The 17,445-nt window shown below is 33.6% G+C and overlaps 1 protein-coding gene across 4 annotated transcripts; it reads left to right on the forward strand.

The window, feature by feature from the left end:
* Window positions 1-1,247: 1,247 nt before the first annotated feature.
* On the forward strand, window positions 1,248-13,039 carry LOC110030463. Of its 4 annotated transcripts, XM_020733188.1 has the most exons (5): window positions 1,248-1,292; window positions 5,717-5,795; window positions 12,397-12,537; window positions 12,663-12,810; window positions 12,864-13,039. In XM_020733188.1, exons 2-5 carry the CDS (start codon window positions 5,741-5,743, stop codon window positions 12,919-12,921), a joined length of 402 nt encoding a protein of 133 aa, XP_020588847.1. In that variant the 5' UTR covers window positions 1,248-1,292; window positions 5,717-5,740; the 3' UTR covers window positions 12,922-13,039. The 4 variants fall into 4 exon arrangements, 1 of the variants encoding a protein (XP_020588847.1); XR_002294653.1 differs by lacking the exon at window positions 12,864-13,039 and having other exon boundaries at window positions 12,074-12,821; XR_002294654.1 differs by lacking the exon at window positions 12,864-13,039 and having other exon boundaries at window positions 12,148-12,821.
* Window positions 13,040-17,445: the final 4,406 nt, after the last annotated feature.

Genomic DNA, 17,445 nt, shown 5'->3' on the forward strand with positions numbered 1-17,445 from the left:
CAAAATGCAAAATGAATATATCCGTGATAGAGTTGATGTAGCTTCAATGGCGGATAAAGTTAGATAGAGCTGTCTTAGATGGTTTGATCACATTAAACGTAGATCATCTGATGATCTGATTAGGAGAGTAAATATTTTGGATTCAACTTATTTTATAAAAGACAAAGTAGGCATAGAAATACTTGAGCATATTGTATAAAAAATGATCTTAATTTATTAGAATTAACTGAAAATATGACACTCAATAGGATGCAATGGACAAAAAATGATTCATGTAGCCGATCCCACTTAGTGGGATAAAAGCTTTTTGTTGTTGTTGTTGCAAGTTGGGAAACCAGTGGGTTAATCAGAAAATAAAGTTTGCCTTTTGTCCCGTGTGAAACACATAAAAATTTCATGCTACATGATCAAGCTCCCCATGAAGAAATCAAATGTATGAAATTAAAAAGTTATTGACATTATTACCTTTTAGGGATAATTACATACATGCCACCCGAAACATGGATATTTATAATGTATTATGCGGGCCATGATCAAACTATTAAAAATTGATAAAAATAAAAAAAATATGGTTTGGGGTTTTACCATGAACTTTATGAAAAAAAAAGTTATTTTATTTTTCATTTGAATCAAATTTGTTACTAATTAAAGAATATCTTTGACTGCTCTAAGCCTGTAACAAAACTATTTCCTCAAGTCCAAAAGAAGTACCATTATTATTATTATACTTTTTGGAACTTGATAAACATTTCACAACCAATCTCTTTATTTTAAGTTCTTTACTGTCTTCTATAGCCAATCCTGTGGAGTTTATGTAGGACTCCCAGGTTTCTCTGCACTTCATACTGGTATGACATGTATGCATTTTTTTTTTCTAGATCTTTCCTTGAAATCATGCTTATTTGATTTTATAGTTGCCAGATGACTACCTTAATGTTAAATGGCTAATTTTTATCTGAGGTTTTGCTTTCTGTTACTGTTATCACTTAGGAAATTTAATTCTTATCTGTCGTTTTCTTTGGTTTTTATCCATATTAATTCTTCTATGTGGCTGTGGAACATAGTGAGATGATGAATAATAAATGTTGAACTATTGGTTTAACCACCAATATGATGGTTATATTTGTATTAGCTCTATCTGATCACTCTTCCATCACATAAATTTGGTTGTAGAAACTCTTAACTAATTTCATTTGGGATGGTTGTGATGAAGATGTCATCATTGTCATCATTGCATATTGATCACTTTGATCACTGGAGGAGAATTCGGTGGCGGAAAAATATTTCTTATGGTTCGTATTCGCTGAGCATCCATCTCTATTGCTTATTGCTATGATTGTTCTATACTTTTTCATTGGAAGATTTACATACATACCACTTAATTAATACGTGCTTATATATCTAACACCTATACTTCAAATTTTCATACATGCCACCCTAGCTATGCTTGAAAAGATGTATTTCACTTGTTAGAAGTTAAAATGGTGGTAGTTTTGATGTGATATAAAAGAATTTGGGTGGTATAAATGTAAAAGAGTAAAATTTAGGTGCTAGATATGTAAATACATAAGAATTGTGTGGTATGATTGTAAATGCCACTTTTTAATTTTATCTAATGAGATGAAGGTCCTATAGAGGAATCACTTATGTTTTAGTGGGATATTGTCAAACATTGCCTTCAAATAGTAAATGAATTCTCCGAAGTTTTGATTTTGATTTTCATTTGTGAATCATCTCTTATTGGAAATGGATTTTCATACAAATGTTGAAGTCACAATCAATTTTTGATGATTTAAATAATGTGCTTTGTTTTTTGAAATAAGTTGGATAAAAAGGGAGGACTAACCGAAAGGATGGATCTCCTGTGTCGAGTTCTCAACATTTGCATTATCAGATAAATGAGTTGAGCTGAATCCTAAAATGCCTTGGATTTGTGTTCTTATCTTCATTCAATCTATAAAGAAGACCTATATAAAAACCATCTTGGGTGATGATTTGTCTGTTTTCAATTTATTTATTCATTTCTTTTAAAAATCTATTTGTGAGATACCTTATAATAATGGAAGGATTTAGTTCTGGATATATATATATATATATATATATATATATATATGATAGAAGTTTAAATGTTAGTCATGTTAATTTATAATATTTTTTAGAATAAAAAATTGTATTTTTTCTTCTTCGAGTTGAAGGATTTATTTTCACTCATTATTTTTCACATCTTTGTGGTAGAGTAAATGCAATGGTATTTTAGTTTAAAGAAACAAAAAATATTTTGACATAAAGTAATAAGATTTTTCAGTGTAATTTGGGCAAACAAACATTTTATTTCATCAAAATAAAATAAAAAAAAACTCTAATACATAAGGATAAGCACCTACAATTTGAGAGGTAGACAATCTTTCCCAACATCTACAATTCGAGGGTAGGCAATCTCTCCCAAACCCTAAACATAATACTCAGGACCACAATCTCATACATAATTCTAATCTAAAACATATTATCCCTATTTATACTGAACAATAATAAATAATAAAAGACTAAATTTCCTTTAGGTGCCGGCTTAATAATACTCTCATCCCAAAAAGACATTGGGCTCAAGATGAAAAAAAAAATTGTTGGATCAAATTGTTTGGTTCCCACGCTGTGTCCTCATCTGACAATCATTTCCATTTACTCAGAAATTTATAGCTACTCTTATGAGTTTGAAATGCAATCTTGTGCACATCTTTCGGTTGAAGTCAATCTTGGAGGATATTGTAGCCTCACATAACTCATCCAATAGCTCATCAGTCACTGGGATGAGAAATTTGTCTGATACTATTCTATATTAACTGCCCGATAATCCCCACAGAAACATCAACTTTCATCATTCTTCTTCATTAATGAAATTGAGCTTGAAAAGGAACTCACCTTAGGTCATATGATCCCGACCCCCAACATCTCTCAGATCCATCATTCAATATTGTTCTTCCGTACATTTGAGTAGTGGTATAGGCGCACATTGATGGAAGAAACTCTTGATTTCAGGTTTGTTGCACGCTGAAGTCTGCTTTCGATTCCGTCGTCGCTTGACCCCACAACTCTAAATCCACCTAAGACAATAACACTTCCCTGATGTCGCACAAATTCTTTAGATTTCTGTCGTTTAAGTTCACCCTCAATTCTTGCGCTTGATCCCGTGGCTTCAGATCCACCTGAAGTAGTGATTTTGCTCTGATGCTGCCTTTTATTGTTGCAACTCACGTCTGCTCTAGACGTCGTCACTCAATCTTGCGGTAGGTGGCAGCAGGTTTGCATGAAACTCAATGATCTTCATTATTTCCTCTAGGACAGTGAATCTTCTCTTCATCCTCAACTCCATGTAGAGTGTCGTCCTCCATGGAGGTGAAACACTTTCATTTTTTATCTGTTTAGCTCACATCTTTTTCTAATTTCTTCTCCAATGCATCTACTTTCTTGGGCACTATTACTTCTCGTACAGTTTCAGAACTCCTCTAATCTCGTCGTTGGCTTCCCTATTGTCTCATATCACGACTTTATTATGTGGTTGGTGGCTTTCTGATTGTCTCAAGTTGTGACATGATCGTTGTTATTTCGTCGTGGTCCCTGTATTGCGCCGTGATCCTGTCGTCCTTTGCCTATTAGCTCTTATCACGAGTGTATCGAACAAAGGTAGTGCTTATATGCCATGATCCAATCGGTGTTTGCTTCTAGATTGATTGGATCAAGCACTTTATACATCGCAATCCCTCTTCCCAATCCAGATTCAATCCCTTTTTGGCTTCCCAGCTGTTACCTGGTCCCTTCGTTGGCTTCCCAAGTGTGATCCTTTCTTAGCTTCAATCAAAGAGCCACAATTCTTGAAGCCTTATGTGTTGTGATCCTTCCACACAGATTAGGGAAAGACAAGTTGACGCCCCGTAATCAACGATCCTTCCCAGAGTTGAATGCTTTTGTACCAATTTGATATGAATCAAGATAATTTTTCATAAAACGGAAAAATAAATATTTTATTTCATTAAAACAAGATAATTTCTCTGAATCTTGGCCTTTAAAAGAGAAGCATAATAATAAGTTAAGTGTTACCGAGATGAGAATGATTAGGTGGATGAGTGGCTTTACACTTAGAGACAAAATGCGGAATGAATATATTCGTGATAGGGTTGGTGTAGCTCCTGTGACAGACAAAATTAGAGAAAGTCGTCTTAGATGGTTTGGTCATATTAAACGTCGACCATTAGATGATCCGATTAGGAGAGTAGATGTTTTAAATTCGACTAGTGTTAAGAAAGACAGAGGTAGACCTAGGAAGAATTGGGCTTATTGTATTAAAAATGATCTTAATTTACTAGAACTAAATGAAAATATGACACAAAATAGGACGCAATGGAGAAAAAGGATTCATGTAGCCGACCCCACGTAGTGGGATTAAGGCTTTGTTGTTGTTGTTGTATTAAAACAAAAAAACACAACCCAAATATATAAAGATAAGCAGTTAAAATTCGAGAGGTAGGCGATATCTCCTGACGCAAAATTCGAGAGATAGACTATCTCTCTCAAACCTATAGCTTAAGACTTAAATCACAATATCATACTTAACCCTAATCGTAAACATATTAGGCCTATTTATATTAACCAATATATAAATAATAAAAGACTAAATTACTCTTAGGCATCGACATAACATATTCATGTTATCTTTGTTCTTAATATTTGTTAAATAAAATCCTTATACACATTTGTTCTCTTTTTCATCTTTTATTCTCTTTTACTACTGCTTCTTTGCATGGTTTGGTTTAAGGAGTAATTTTTTCATGTTGGTATTTAGAGGCCTTAAAGGAAATGAAGAAGTCCTCACATCATTTTTAACATTCTTTAGTCCACCTTAATAGTTCTTTTATTGGATGGTTTATAAATGGGATGGTGGCTTTTATTTATAGTCCTTGACCTTTCTTATAGAAGTTTCTAGACTACAACTTGTGTAGATGATTCTAGAATACTCTCTACATTCATCCTACATCTTTTAGATATTCTGAGACTTCTACAGACTTCTTGAATTACCTAGAGTCTTTTAAATGTGTTCTGAATTTTCTAGAATTTTCCAGAATATGATGATCTATTCTAGATCCTTCTAGAAGCTTCCAGTTCGTCTTAAATTATCCAAAAAAAATGTGACCAGCTTCTTGGATGTGTCGTTCTTCCCCGCCTAAATTCACGATGTCCTCATTGCTTCTTAATGATATTTTTGGCTTTTATCTTTGAATTGCCATAGTGTTTCCAAAGACTGCTAACTTGCTTCAGTTTCTGATAATCCTTTCTACTTAATGAAATATTCTTTATGATTTGGCACATCATGCTGACGAATGATCTGATCAGTTAATATTTCATCAAAAGACGTGATTTTTGTTGTTGGTGCTCGCTTATTGATTCCTCTTGTGGTTCTTCCGTGTCTTCATGATATGACTTTAACATGCTTACATGAAAAACTAGATGAATTTTCAATTTCGTGGAAGTTGGAGTTAGTAGAAAACTTTTCCTATACATTTGATCACTTCAACAGATACCTAATGTTTATGTACTAACCTTTTGTTCATCTTAAACACTTTGTATTATTGTGGTAGGAGTTTCACTAATACAAAATCTCCTTTAAATTGCAAATATCTCATTTTCTTATCTGTCAATTTCCTCATCTATTTGCAATCTTGTGTAGCATCGGAGCTAAGTCAGCTTGCTCATGCCAAGGTTTAGCAAATCGGAATGCAGCTGGACTCTTTCCTTCATATTGAGTGGTAAGTGATAGAGGTTTTAACGGTTTTTATCCTATGATAATCTTGAAAAGACTCTTACTTTTTGCTTTGCTTTGTTGCACATTGTATGAGAATTGTACAAAGTCAAGAAGGTTGGCCCAATATTGTTGATTGACACTCACATTGTGTTGTAAGTATGCCTCCAGTAAAACATTAATCCTTTCAATCTGTTCATCACTTTCAAGGTGAAAGCTTGTAGAGAAGTTTAATTCTGATCTTAAAATATTGAACAACTCAGGCCATAATTTGCGAGTAAAGCCAGGATATCAGTCAATAACAATGTTCTTTTAAACTCCATATAATTTAATTACGTTGATAATTTAATTTCGATCCTAAAATATTGTACATCTCAAGCCAAAATCTTCGAAACAATGTTCTTTTAAACTCCATATAATTTAATTACGTTGATAATTTAATTTCGATCCTAAAATATTGTACATCTCAAGCCAAAACCTTCGAATAAAGTGAGGATCTCAGTCAATAACTATGTTCTTTGGAACTCCCTATTAGTTGGGATTCCCTATAATTTAATTAGGTTGTGAATATATAACGGGCAAGTTCAACTATACAATTAGTTGGGGCGGCTATAAAGGTTGTGTATTTTTTGAATCTGTCCACCAAAACTATTATGTTTCCAAATCCTTCAAACTTTTGTAGGCTAGAAATGAAGTCCATAGAGAGATTTTCTCATGGCCTCTCACGATAAGTAATGGTTCCAACAAGCCTCCTGGTTGTTAGTTTGTCTCATCTTGTTGGCAAATGAGGCAAGTTTGTATGTACTCTTCAGTATCATCTTGCATCCTCGACCAATAGTGAGTAGGTTTTAAAAGAGCAAATTTGCACTTCATTCTTGGATGTCCTACTCATAAGGAGTAATGAAACTCCTTAAGCAACACCTTTCTCAGATTTCTCTTTCTTGGCTTGTATATTTTCTTGTGCTTGGTATAATTGATGTCTTCCTCAAGCTTAAATCTTCTGGTTTTGCCCTGATTAATCAAGGCAATAATGCTCTGAGCTTGATGATCGACTTTTAGTTATTCCTTGATTCTTCTTGTTAGTGAACTAGTGACTTGTGATAGGCTTGCAACGTTGTTTTTTTGACTCAATGAATCAATTGCCGCATTCATCTTTTTTGGTTTGTAGTTCATGGTTTAATCAAATTCAGCTAGAAAATCCTGCCATCTTCCTTGTTTTGAACTCAATTTATTTTAGGGTTTGAAAAGAAATTGTAGCAATATTGTTAGTCAAGATTATAAATCTTAACCCGAGTAAGTAGTGTTTTATGTTCGAAGGAAGTGGATGATTATGGTCTTTTTTTTTTTATCATGTGATGATCATGTGATGTCATTATGTTTCAATTGAGCTTCCTACTTTCAAAGGCAATTGGATGCCCTTCTTGCATAGAAATACCACCAATAGCAAAATTTGAAGCATTAGTGTGAGCTTCAGATGGCCTAGCATGGTCAGGTAGTTGGAGTACAAGCTTTTTGCTTATTGCCTTTTTGAGATCTTCAAAAGCTCTTTGGGATTCCCCTGTCTATGCCCATGGTTTGTTCTTCTTAAGCATATATTAGAGCTGCTTTTGTTGAGTACCCCTTGATTAATCAGTGATAGTAGTTGACTAAGTCGAGGAAGGATCTTAGTTCATGAACTTTTGACGGTGGTTCCTAATCTTGAATAGCACATACCTTACTATCTTCTATCATCAACTTGCCATCCTTGATCCTCTATCTAAAGAATCCCACTTCTGACGTGGCGAATGAGCTTTTTTCTTTCTTAACATGTAACACATTCTCTAGATGAATCGTGAACACATAAGTGCATCATATGCTTTTCGATGGTCTTGCTATACACCACTATATCGTCGTAGTAGATGACTATGAATTGATCAAGGTATTGGTGGAATAGCTTGTTTATTAAGGTGCAAAATGTTGCTGGTGCATTGGTTAAGCTAAAGGGCATAACAAAAAAATTCATAAGAACCATCCACTATCCATATTTTGTAGTTACATGAACAAAGATCTCATTTTGAGCAGTATCGAACTTCACCCAATTGATCAAATATTTCAGGAATCAAGGGAATATGATACTTATTCTTAATCGTGATGTTATTGAGAACCCTATAGTTGATGCACATGCGTAGTGATCTATCATTCTACTTCTGGAATTGGGGATTTAGGAGGTCAGATGAACCCAACGTCCAATGATTACTTGAATTGTTTCTTCATTTTGATAATTTAGGAGATGTCATTGTAAGGGCCCATTGTTGGCGTCTTGGCCTATGATACTAACTATTACAGACTAACTTTCTTCAAGCTAACCGTGCGGCATTAGCACACTTTTTTGGTGCCATGTCAACCTAAATTTCAAGATTACTAGGCTAGAACATTGAGAACTTAAGATGGTATAAGAACTTTGAAAGAGAGTAATTATATAGTACTTTGGGAGAAGTTTACAATGCTAAGAACTCTTATTCTTTTTATGGATGATTTACAAATGTGATGGTGGCTCCTATTTATAGGCCCCCACCTGAAATAGATTACATGTGTGGATGATTCTAAAATACACTACATTATTCTTATATATATAGAATATTCTGATAGTTCTAGAGACATGAATTATCTTGAGTCTCTTAAATGTGTCTGGATTATAGAATCTTTTAGAACTATCTAGAATATGATGTCTTGAATATGACGTCCTATTTCAGATTCTTCTAAAAGCTTCAGCTATAAATTATCCAAAAATATGTGATTAGATTCTTGCTTTTTCAACTGGATGTGACATAAATGGTTTAAATTTAGGTTTGTGTTTTAAAATGTGGACCTTTTTTATTTATGGCTATATAAGAGAGAAAATAAATAAGCTCCAAATAATCAATCTTTAGAGCAAGGAGAACTGAGGGATAGTGGAGAGAATTTTATCATCCCCTCCAAAAAGGTCATTCTTCTAAACACTAAACCAATTTCACATTTGCATTTATCACCTGATGAGAATTTATTGTTCTATATTTTTATTTCTTGTAGCTTAAAGAGACAAATTGATGCACAGTTTTGTGCGACATCTTCTAAGTTTGCATTTAGATAGATATTGAATTTTGAAATTTTTATTGTGTTCAATTTTGTTGATCAAGTTTTATTTGGACATGAATCTGGAACAAACTTTGAATTCAGAATTAAATTTTGATAAGTTAAATAATGTGCTTTTTTTAAAATAATATTCGGATAAAAGGGGAGGCGAAGGTCCCAGCAGAGGGGATGGATCTCCAACGTTGAGTCCTCTCTAACAATTACAATAAATCCTTCGTAGATGAATGAAGTTGGGCCAATTCTTAAGACGCCTTGCATTTGTGTTATAAGTACCATTGCGTCTGGAAATGCGGCTATATAAAATTCATATTTGGAGATATGTTTTTTTAGTTTTCAGAAGTTATGTTTTTTATTAATCTTTTTTTGAGAATGATAGTAATGGTTAAGGATTAGTTCTAGATTAGTTTTGATGTATTTTTGTTTTTGAGTTTTTATTTTTATTTGTATTTTTTTTATAATCATGAGTCCATTTGTGGGGCATTGCAATTTGTACTTGTGATTCACTCTTTTTAATGTTTTTGTAACATATGATTGCACGGTTATTTTTCACCGATATCTTTCTTAGCATTAAGGATTAAGGTAATACTATTTTAGTCTAAAATAAATAGAAAATGTTTATGTTGTCTTTACATATGTTTGCTTTTTCAACTCCCCATTTTTTGCTTCCTTAAATCATATATTTTTAAGATGTATTTTTGTCCATGTTGGTATTTGCATTGGAAAGTTCATGTTTTTTTGTCACAGTTTCTAGCTTTTAGTCCTATTATAACTAAGAAATCAACTGTCAAGTAAATATAAATCACACGCCTGTTAACATTCTTTGACAACCTTTGTGTGTTATCAGGGAGTTGTGAGCTAAAAATTGACTAAAAATTTTTTATTCTGAGTCAAAAATGACTTGAAAATTCTTACGATAGTGAGAACATAGCAGAGTGTTTTGAGGCCTAGTTTTTATTTGGATTTGCAAGTCTATTGTTTTGAATTTTTAGGTGAAAAATTAGTTCCCTTGAAAAAAATAAGTTATTTTAAATTTAGGTTTGCTTTTGTGTTTGTTTTTATACGTTGAGTGGGCTCGTCATTTATTAAAGCAAATTTGCACTTACAAGCTAAATCTCAAAGCCAATTTACAAATCCAGCAATTTCCGGACTCCATTTCCCAAACTTTTATTTAAATAGTGAAATTTATTATACGTCAAACATTGTTTGATGATACTTCTTTTCAGTTAGTTGAAATATTTCATAAATTAATCACATTGTAAAACAGTGATTAATGCTAAATTGTTTTTTTAAAATGTTACAAAAAGTGTTATCAGATTTCATAACTTATTACTTGATTATATGGTCTTTCATATCATCATCTGTATACTATCAAACCTTAAAGAAGCCTATTTAACTTTATTCATATTTTTTTTTAATTTAATTATGATCTTATGTATTGCTTTTATGCTACTTAATCTTTTATCCCCAAAATGTAAAAAAACTCATAAGCAATCAAATGAGTACTGCACGAATATTTTATTATTATAATATCGTTTGTCTTAGCTTAAAGATGCAGGGCATGTAAATTGTTTTTTTTTTTAAAGATGTTACAAAAAGTGTTATCAGATTTCATTACCTATTACTTGATTATATGTTGGGATTCGTAGTCTTTCTTATCATCATCTGTGTACTATCAAACCTTAAAGAAGCCTATTTAACTTTATTCGTAGATTTTTTAATTTAATTATGATCTTATATTTCAAGTATTGCTTTTATGCTACTTGATCTTTTATCCCCAAAATGTAAAAAAACTTACAAGCAATCAAATGAGTACTGCACGAATAATTTATTATTATAATATCGTTTGTCTTAGCTTAAGATGCATGGCATGCGAATATGTGGATTTGCTAGTCCAAATTTGTTTTCTGATGTAAATACTTTATTTCAAAATGGATTATATGCTTTTCTTTTAATGTTTTTGTAGCCACATTCATTTTTCTGGATTTGAGTTCTATTGATTGTTGTTCTTTTTATTTTATAAACTTTTTTGTTGTCTCTATTGCCAATGTCATTATTCTAAAAACTTTACCCTTAGGTTTAATTAACAGCTGATAGGTTTATGCCATATATAGCTGGTTTCATTATTTGGCACTATTCATCTTTATGAAATATAAGCTGCAGCACTTTCTCTCATTTTCTCCCTATATTCTATCATGGTATAAAAGTTCATCCTTGGCAGGTTCAATCTCTCTCAAATCTTGGCTTCAGAATCTTCTGCCTTCATAACATCTCCACCCTGTTTTTCTGTTTTCCTTGCATATGCTGAACAATTTCTTGATTCTGAAGCTTTGCATACCTGAATTGCTCTTCATTCTTTGAATTCTTTCGGATTTACCTTCATCTCCTGACCTGTTATCGCACATCAATTTTCAATTTATCGACCTATTTTAGATCTGCTATTCTCTTGATCGGCAGTTTTGAATCAGACCCTTCTTCGTTTATTCGTGATCCAAAATCCTCTGTAAATCAGACCCTCTACTCCTGATCTTGTCCATGGATTCTGCCAATTCTTCCACCGATGCCAACACATTTCAGTTTTCTTCTCCTCCTATACCTCCACTTAAATTCCTTATGGGAAACATTAAAAATCTGGTCACAACTCAATTAACCACATATAATTTTCCCATTTAGCATTCTCAGATTTACAAATTATTCAAAGCTAATGGGTTTGAATTCCTTCTTGATGGGAACCTCAATCTGCCCTCTTCCGTTAACCAATGATAATTTGGTTAACAACGCCCACTATAGCTGGAAACTAATCGATCAAAACCTCGCTGCAGCTCTTTATTCCAATATCTCTTCATCTATCTTTTCTCATGTGTTAAATCTTGATACTTCTATCATTATTTGGAGAACTTTGTCAAAAAGATTTCAAACCTCAAGTAGATTTGGGGTCATACAACTCAAGAATGAGCTTCATAACATCTCTATGAAAACAAACTCCATGAATCAATATTTGATCGAAATCAAAACTTTGGTGGATCAAATAGTTGCTGCCGGTTCCCATGTTGATTCTGAAGATATTATCTTTTATATCTTAAATGGTCTTCCCACCTCCTATAATTTTTTCAAAACTTCTATTCACACGAGGTTTGAACCCATTTCTCTAGAAGATCTTTATGCTCTCTTATGCAGCGAGGAAATTCACTTAGCCACCATCGTCGCAAAGGAACAAAGCTTATAGCTCAGCTAACGCTGTTTTCCAATAGGGGTCACGGTCGTACCAACTTCTGAAATAGAAGAGGAAGATCGTCAACGAATTCCACGTCGATCGGTCGACCAAGATCTTCAACTGCTTGTCAAATTTGTGGAAAGATAGAGCACGCCACCTTCTCCTATCGGCATTGGTCCAACTTAGCGTATTCCCAAATTTAATTCTCAATCTAAATTTCAATCACATACCACGCTCATGGCGGATCTGAAATATGATTTATCCACTGATTGGATTCTTGATACAGGAGCTTCGTCACTTATGACACCCAACTACAACAATATTCAGCAACCACAATCATATAGTGGTAATGAATATCTTGAGATTGGCAACGGCGAGAGTCTTCTCATTCAGCATAGTGGCCAAGGAATCTTACCAACTCCAAACCGTAAATTTCTTCTTAAGAGACTTTTACTTGCTTCTCCTATCTCTCATAACTTAATATTTGTGCATAACTTTGTTCGGGACAATAATTGCTCATTTTAATTCGATTTAACTGAGTATCAAATAAAGGATCCCAAAACGAACAACCAACTTCTCACTGGACGCGCCAAACAAAGTCTACTCGGTTAATCCTCAAGAAGACAGCAGAAAGCACGCTCTCCATACTCCAGTTATATCGAACACTGATTGGCACCAAAAGCTCGGGCATCTCAATGCTGAAGTACTCAAGCTCATATAATTCCTTATATCTGCTTCCACTACTAAATGTAGAAAGTACTCAAGCTCATCTTGCATCAGGATAATTCCTTATATCTGCTTCCACTACTAAATGTAGTCACTGTATGCATGCTAAGAGTCATAAATTGTTGTTACCAAGTTCAATAAATTGCAGCAATAAACCATCACTTGTTGGATATTGATGTTTCGGGACCATCTCGTCTTATCGATTTATGGGTTTAAACACTATCTTCTATTCGTTGATGATTGTATTTGTTACTCTTGGTTAATACCTTTGGCAAACGAGCCAGAAGTTCTCTCAAAGTTTATTCAATTGCATAAACTCATCATTAATCAATTCAATACTTCTGTCAAAGCACTTCGAATGGATGGATATCTCATGCTTTCCAAACATATATCTTCAAATGGAATACATCAACTAAGTTGTCCTTACACTCCACAATAAAATGGAGTGGTAGAACGTAAACAACATCACATTATAGAAACGGCATGAGCTCCCTTACTCACCCAATTGCTACTCAAATTCAGGATCGATGCAGTACAAACAACTACTTATCTAATAAATGGTATGCCGTCAAGAAACGCGAAGCACCTCTCACCCTTTCAACTATTGTATCATACAGCTTCAAGCTATGCTCATCTGCGAATATTGAGCTTATCTTGTCATCCGTGGCAACATCACAATCCTACCAACAAGCTGCTAACCAAAGCTTCTCTTTGTATAATTTTGGGTTACTCCACTCAACACAAAGGTTTTTGTTGTTATAATCCTACAATCAAAAAATTTATCATAGCTTGATATGTATTGTTTGATGAAGAATGCTTCCCATATCATTCTTTACCCAATAACACATGCAATTCCCCTTCCACCTCATACATACCACCCCTCATGTTCATACCTGGCAAAGTAGCTGATATTCCCACCATTACTGTGCCGAAAGGTATCTCGGGTACTGGTCAATCATCACCAACCAAACCTTCAATACGAGAGCAATAGTTTTCATTTCCACAGAGATACACCGAACCAATCATCCATTGTATCAGCTTCATCCCACCAAACTACTGCCTCATTCACAATTATCAGCTGGAGAGGTATCTCCAACTCTAGGTAGGTTCTCTAATCCTACCTCCATTCATCCGATGCAAACCAGGTTAAAGATAGGCATGTTGAAACCCAAAAAAAATTTAGATTTACGACATCAACTCACTGCAGTACCCGAACCAACTAGCTTCAGTCAACCAATGAAGCTTTCTTAGTGGAGAGAAGTTGTCTTAAGAATTTCTTGCACTGCAACTTCAAGGGACTTGGGAACTAGTCTCTCCAACCTCCGATTGCATGGTATATGATGCAAGTGGGCCAATAAAATCAAAAGGCACTCTCAAGCTACAAAGCCCTGTTGGTAACTAAAGAATTTATGTTTCCAATTAAGGAGATGGGGCAAACAACAATATTTATAGGTATTCAATTTCACAAGATGGAATTCGGATACCATTTAAATCAAACTTTATACACTTTAGAACTGCTAAATAAAATTGGAATGTAGAATTGTATAAAGCTACTCTAAAGTAACTAGCGACAAAGACACACAACAATCATTCTCGGATATCACTCTCCATTGACAACTCATCGACATGCTACAGTATCTTACGGTCATTAGACTAGATATCACTTATGCGGTCAATAAGGTGCCAACATATGCATTCGCCAACACATGAAAACGTCCAACAAAGCAAATGCATTCTTCGATATCTTAAAGGAACTCCAACTCATGGACTTCGATTCACCAACTCCTCTACAGTTCACTCTTATTTAGAATCGGACTGGGAAGGGGATCCCATTACTAGAAGGTCCGTATCAGGAAATTGCATGTGCTATGGTGAGAATTTGATTTCATGGAATGTCTAAAAACAAACTACGGTAGCCAAATCTTCTACAAAGGGGGAGTATCACACACTCTCTTTGGAAACAGTAGATGTCATATGGATTCAACGACTAACTGAATTTCACTTATCTATGGACATTCCTACTATTTTTAGTGATAACACATCAACAATTCCCCTAACTAATAATCCTATCTTTCATGCCCGCACCAAGCACATAGAAATTGATCATCACTTTTTTCGAGATCAAATTGCAGCAAACATAATTAAAATTCAATATATAGCCACTCAAGGTCAAATTGTGGATGTATTCACAAAAGCTTTTTCTACATCTAATTTTCAAAGGCTTAGGAACAAACTTGACATCCATCCACTAGATGATAAGTTTAAGAATATCATTATTGTAAACACCTTACTCTTAGGTGCAACTATATGATAAGTAAACATCCAACAACTCATAGGTTTGTGCCTATATATAACTGGTTTCATTATTTGTAACTATTCATCTTTATGAAATATAAGTTGCAGCACTTTCTTTCATTTTCTTCCTATATTCTATCAGTTTCAAACTATCAATCCTAATCTGACCTCCACTGAGGTAGGAAGAATTTAGTTGTGGTATGAATACTTGGTTTATTTTGGTTTGTTTGCTAAATTTGAAAATGATTTTCCAACTGGGCTTTCGTTTGGATTGGTGCCATCTTATTACTATGATTTTGAAAGCTATAATGTGTGGTGTCTTCTATGGAGGAATTATAAGTTGTGCACAATATTATATTCAACTTTCAAGAAAATTGTTATGTCAGGACTCCTAACGTAGAGAATCATTCGAAGTCCAATAAAATCGCGTCGCGTGGCGGTGACAAAAAAAATAAAATATGCCCGGTAAAAATAAGTGAATATTTTTTTCATGTTATTCAGGTGTCATTGTGTGTTAATTAAGTGTTATTGATGTGTTATTGTGTTATTATTATATCGGGAATATTCCGAGAACACAATAATATCTGAATAACACGGAACAACACGAGAGGAGTATTTCCCTATGCCACCGGGTTGATTTTTATTTTTTTTATGTCGCTGCTATGTGACGTGATTTCATTGGACTCCGAATGATTCTCTATCTTAAGAGTCCTGACAGAATCTTAGGAGTCCTGACAGAATAATTTTCTCAACTTTCAATAAGAATTTTCAGATGCATAAAACATCATTTTTCAATATTTACACATCCGATACCGTAACATAAATTTTTTACATGCATGATTCTCATTTCCTTAATATCGCATTAAATTTACATTTATTAATATCTTTTAATTATGAAATATACCTTTTAATATATAGGTCTGTCGGTCAGAACATTGACTTGGTTGGTTTTTTTAAGAAAAATTAAACTTAATATAAATATAATTTTGATTTGTCGATCAGAGTTTGTCGGCTGGAGAATTTCTTTTGGAAAATTCAATCATTTTAATATAATAATAATATATTTAGGTAATTGTGATTTTGAAAAATAGTATTTTAATTTTGAAATAAATAATATTTTAATTTTTGAAATAAATGAGATCAAATAGATCTCTATAGACGGTCGAGCGTAATATCATAAGTAATACACTATCCCGAAGAATAAACATATTACTTGTAGTAATCTTAACCACCAAAACCAATGAGTTTTATGACACGTTTTATATGCGAAACTTTTTATGTATGATCGATATGTTCCTCTACCTAATATAAAGATTAGATTAGGTTTATTTTAACTGGATTTACATCTTAAATAATCTAAGTCATTTAAGAAAACTCTCGAATAAGATCAGTGATTCTGTCTTTAAGATTTTCAAAGTTTAGGTTCTCAAGGCTGGACATAGGAGAGTTAAAAGGGAATGACTTAAAATAGGAATAATTATTTTTAGGAATCCAAAGGAACGAAGAAGTAGGATGTCATGGATCCGGGAAAACGTCGGTGACTTCCCAACTATCCTAATTTTGACTTTAAGTCTTTGAAATAAAGTTATTTAATATTTAATCCTATATTTTAGTTTAGGATTTTGGACTTACATTTGCACGATATCCGATCGTGCAAATAACCTAGAAAGATGGGAGAGTTTACATTGTATCGTACGACAACCTTGGAATTGTAAGTGTTAGGATATTGCCAACAGGATTGTGCAAAGCCTAAAGACAATGTGAGAATTTAGGTTGCGCTAGGCAAACCACATCGAAATTCTATGGTTTGTTATTTAAATTAAGGAAAAAGTTTAGCTATAGATCTATTATAATCTTAATTCGTAAGTAGATGTCCTTTACTTGCATCCTTGTCGTACTGCCCTCGAAATTCGCTTCATGCTCCATGTTGTAGCAAGATCAAGTAACAGGTTTAAGGTGTAAGGTGTACATGCAAAGGTTTAGCCAGTGTCCTACCGCGGTGTACCTCCTAGCATATGTCCTATTGTTCTCTATCTTATGGGGCTCCTACATGTATACTAAAGTATGCACAAGTGAAATATATAGTGAAATGGAAATGAAAAGTGCAGTAAAGAAAAACAATATAAAGGGAAATGCAGTAAAGTGTGCAGTAAGGAAGAGTGGTGAAATGTATAAACAGGATATGCTATAAGAATGTACAATAAAGGAAAGCAGAAGAATGTACATTAAAGAAAAACAATGAAATGTACAGTAAGGGACAGTAAAAAAAATGCAATACAATACTATAAATATACTGTAAATTTTAGGTACTTAA

Source organism: Phalaenopsis equestris, unplaced genomic scaffold (assembly GCF_001263595.1).
Source record: "Phalaenopsis equestris unplaced genomic scaffold, ASM126359v1 Scaffold000722, whole genome shotgun sequence".
NCBI lineage: Eukaryota > Viridiplantae > Streptophyta > Magnoliopsida > Asparagales > Orchidaceae > Phalaenopsis > Phalaenopsis equestris.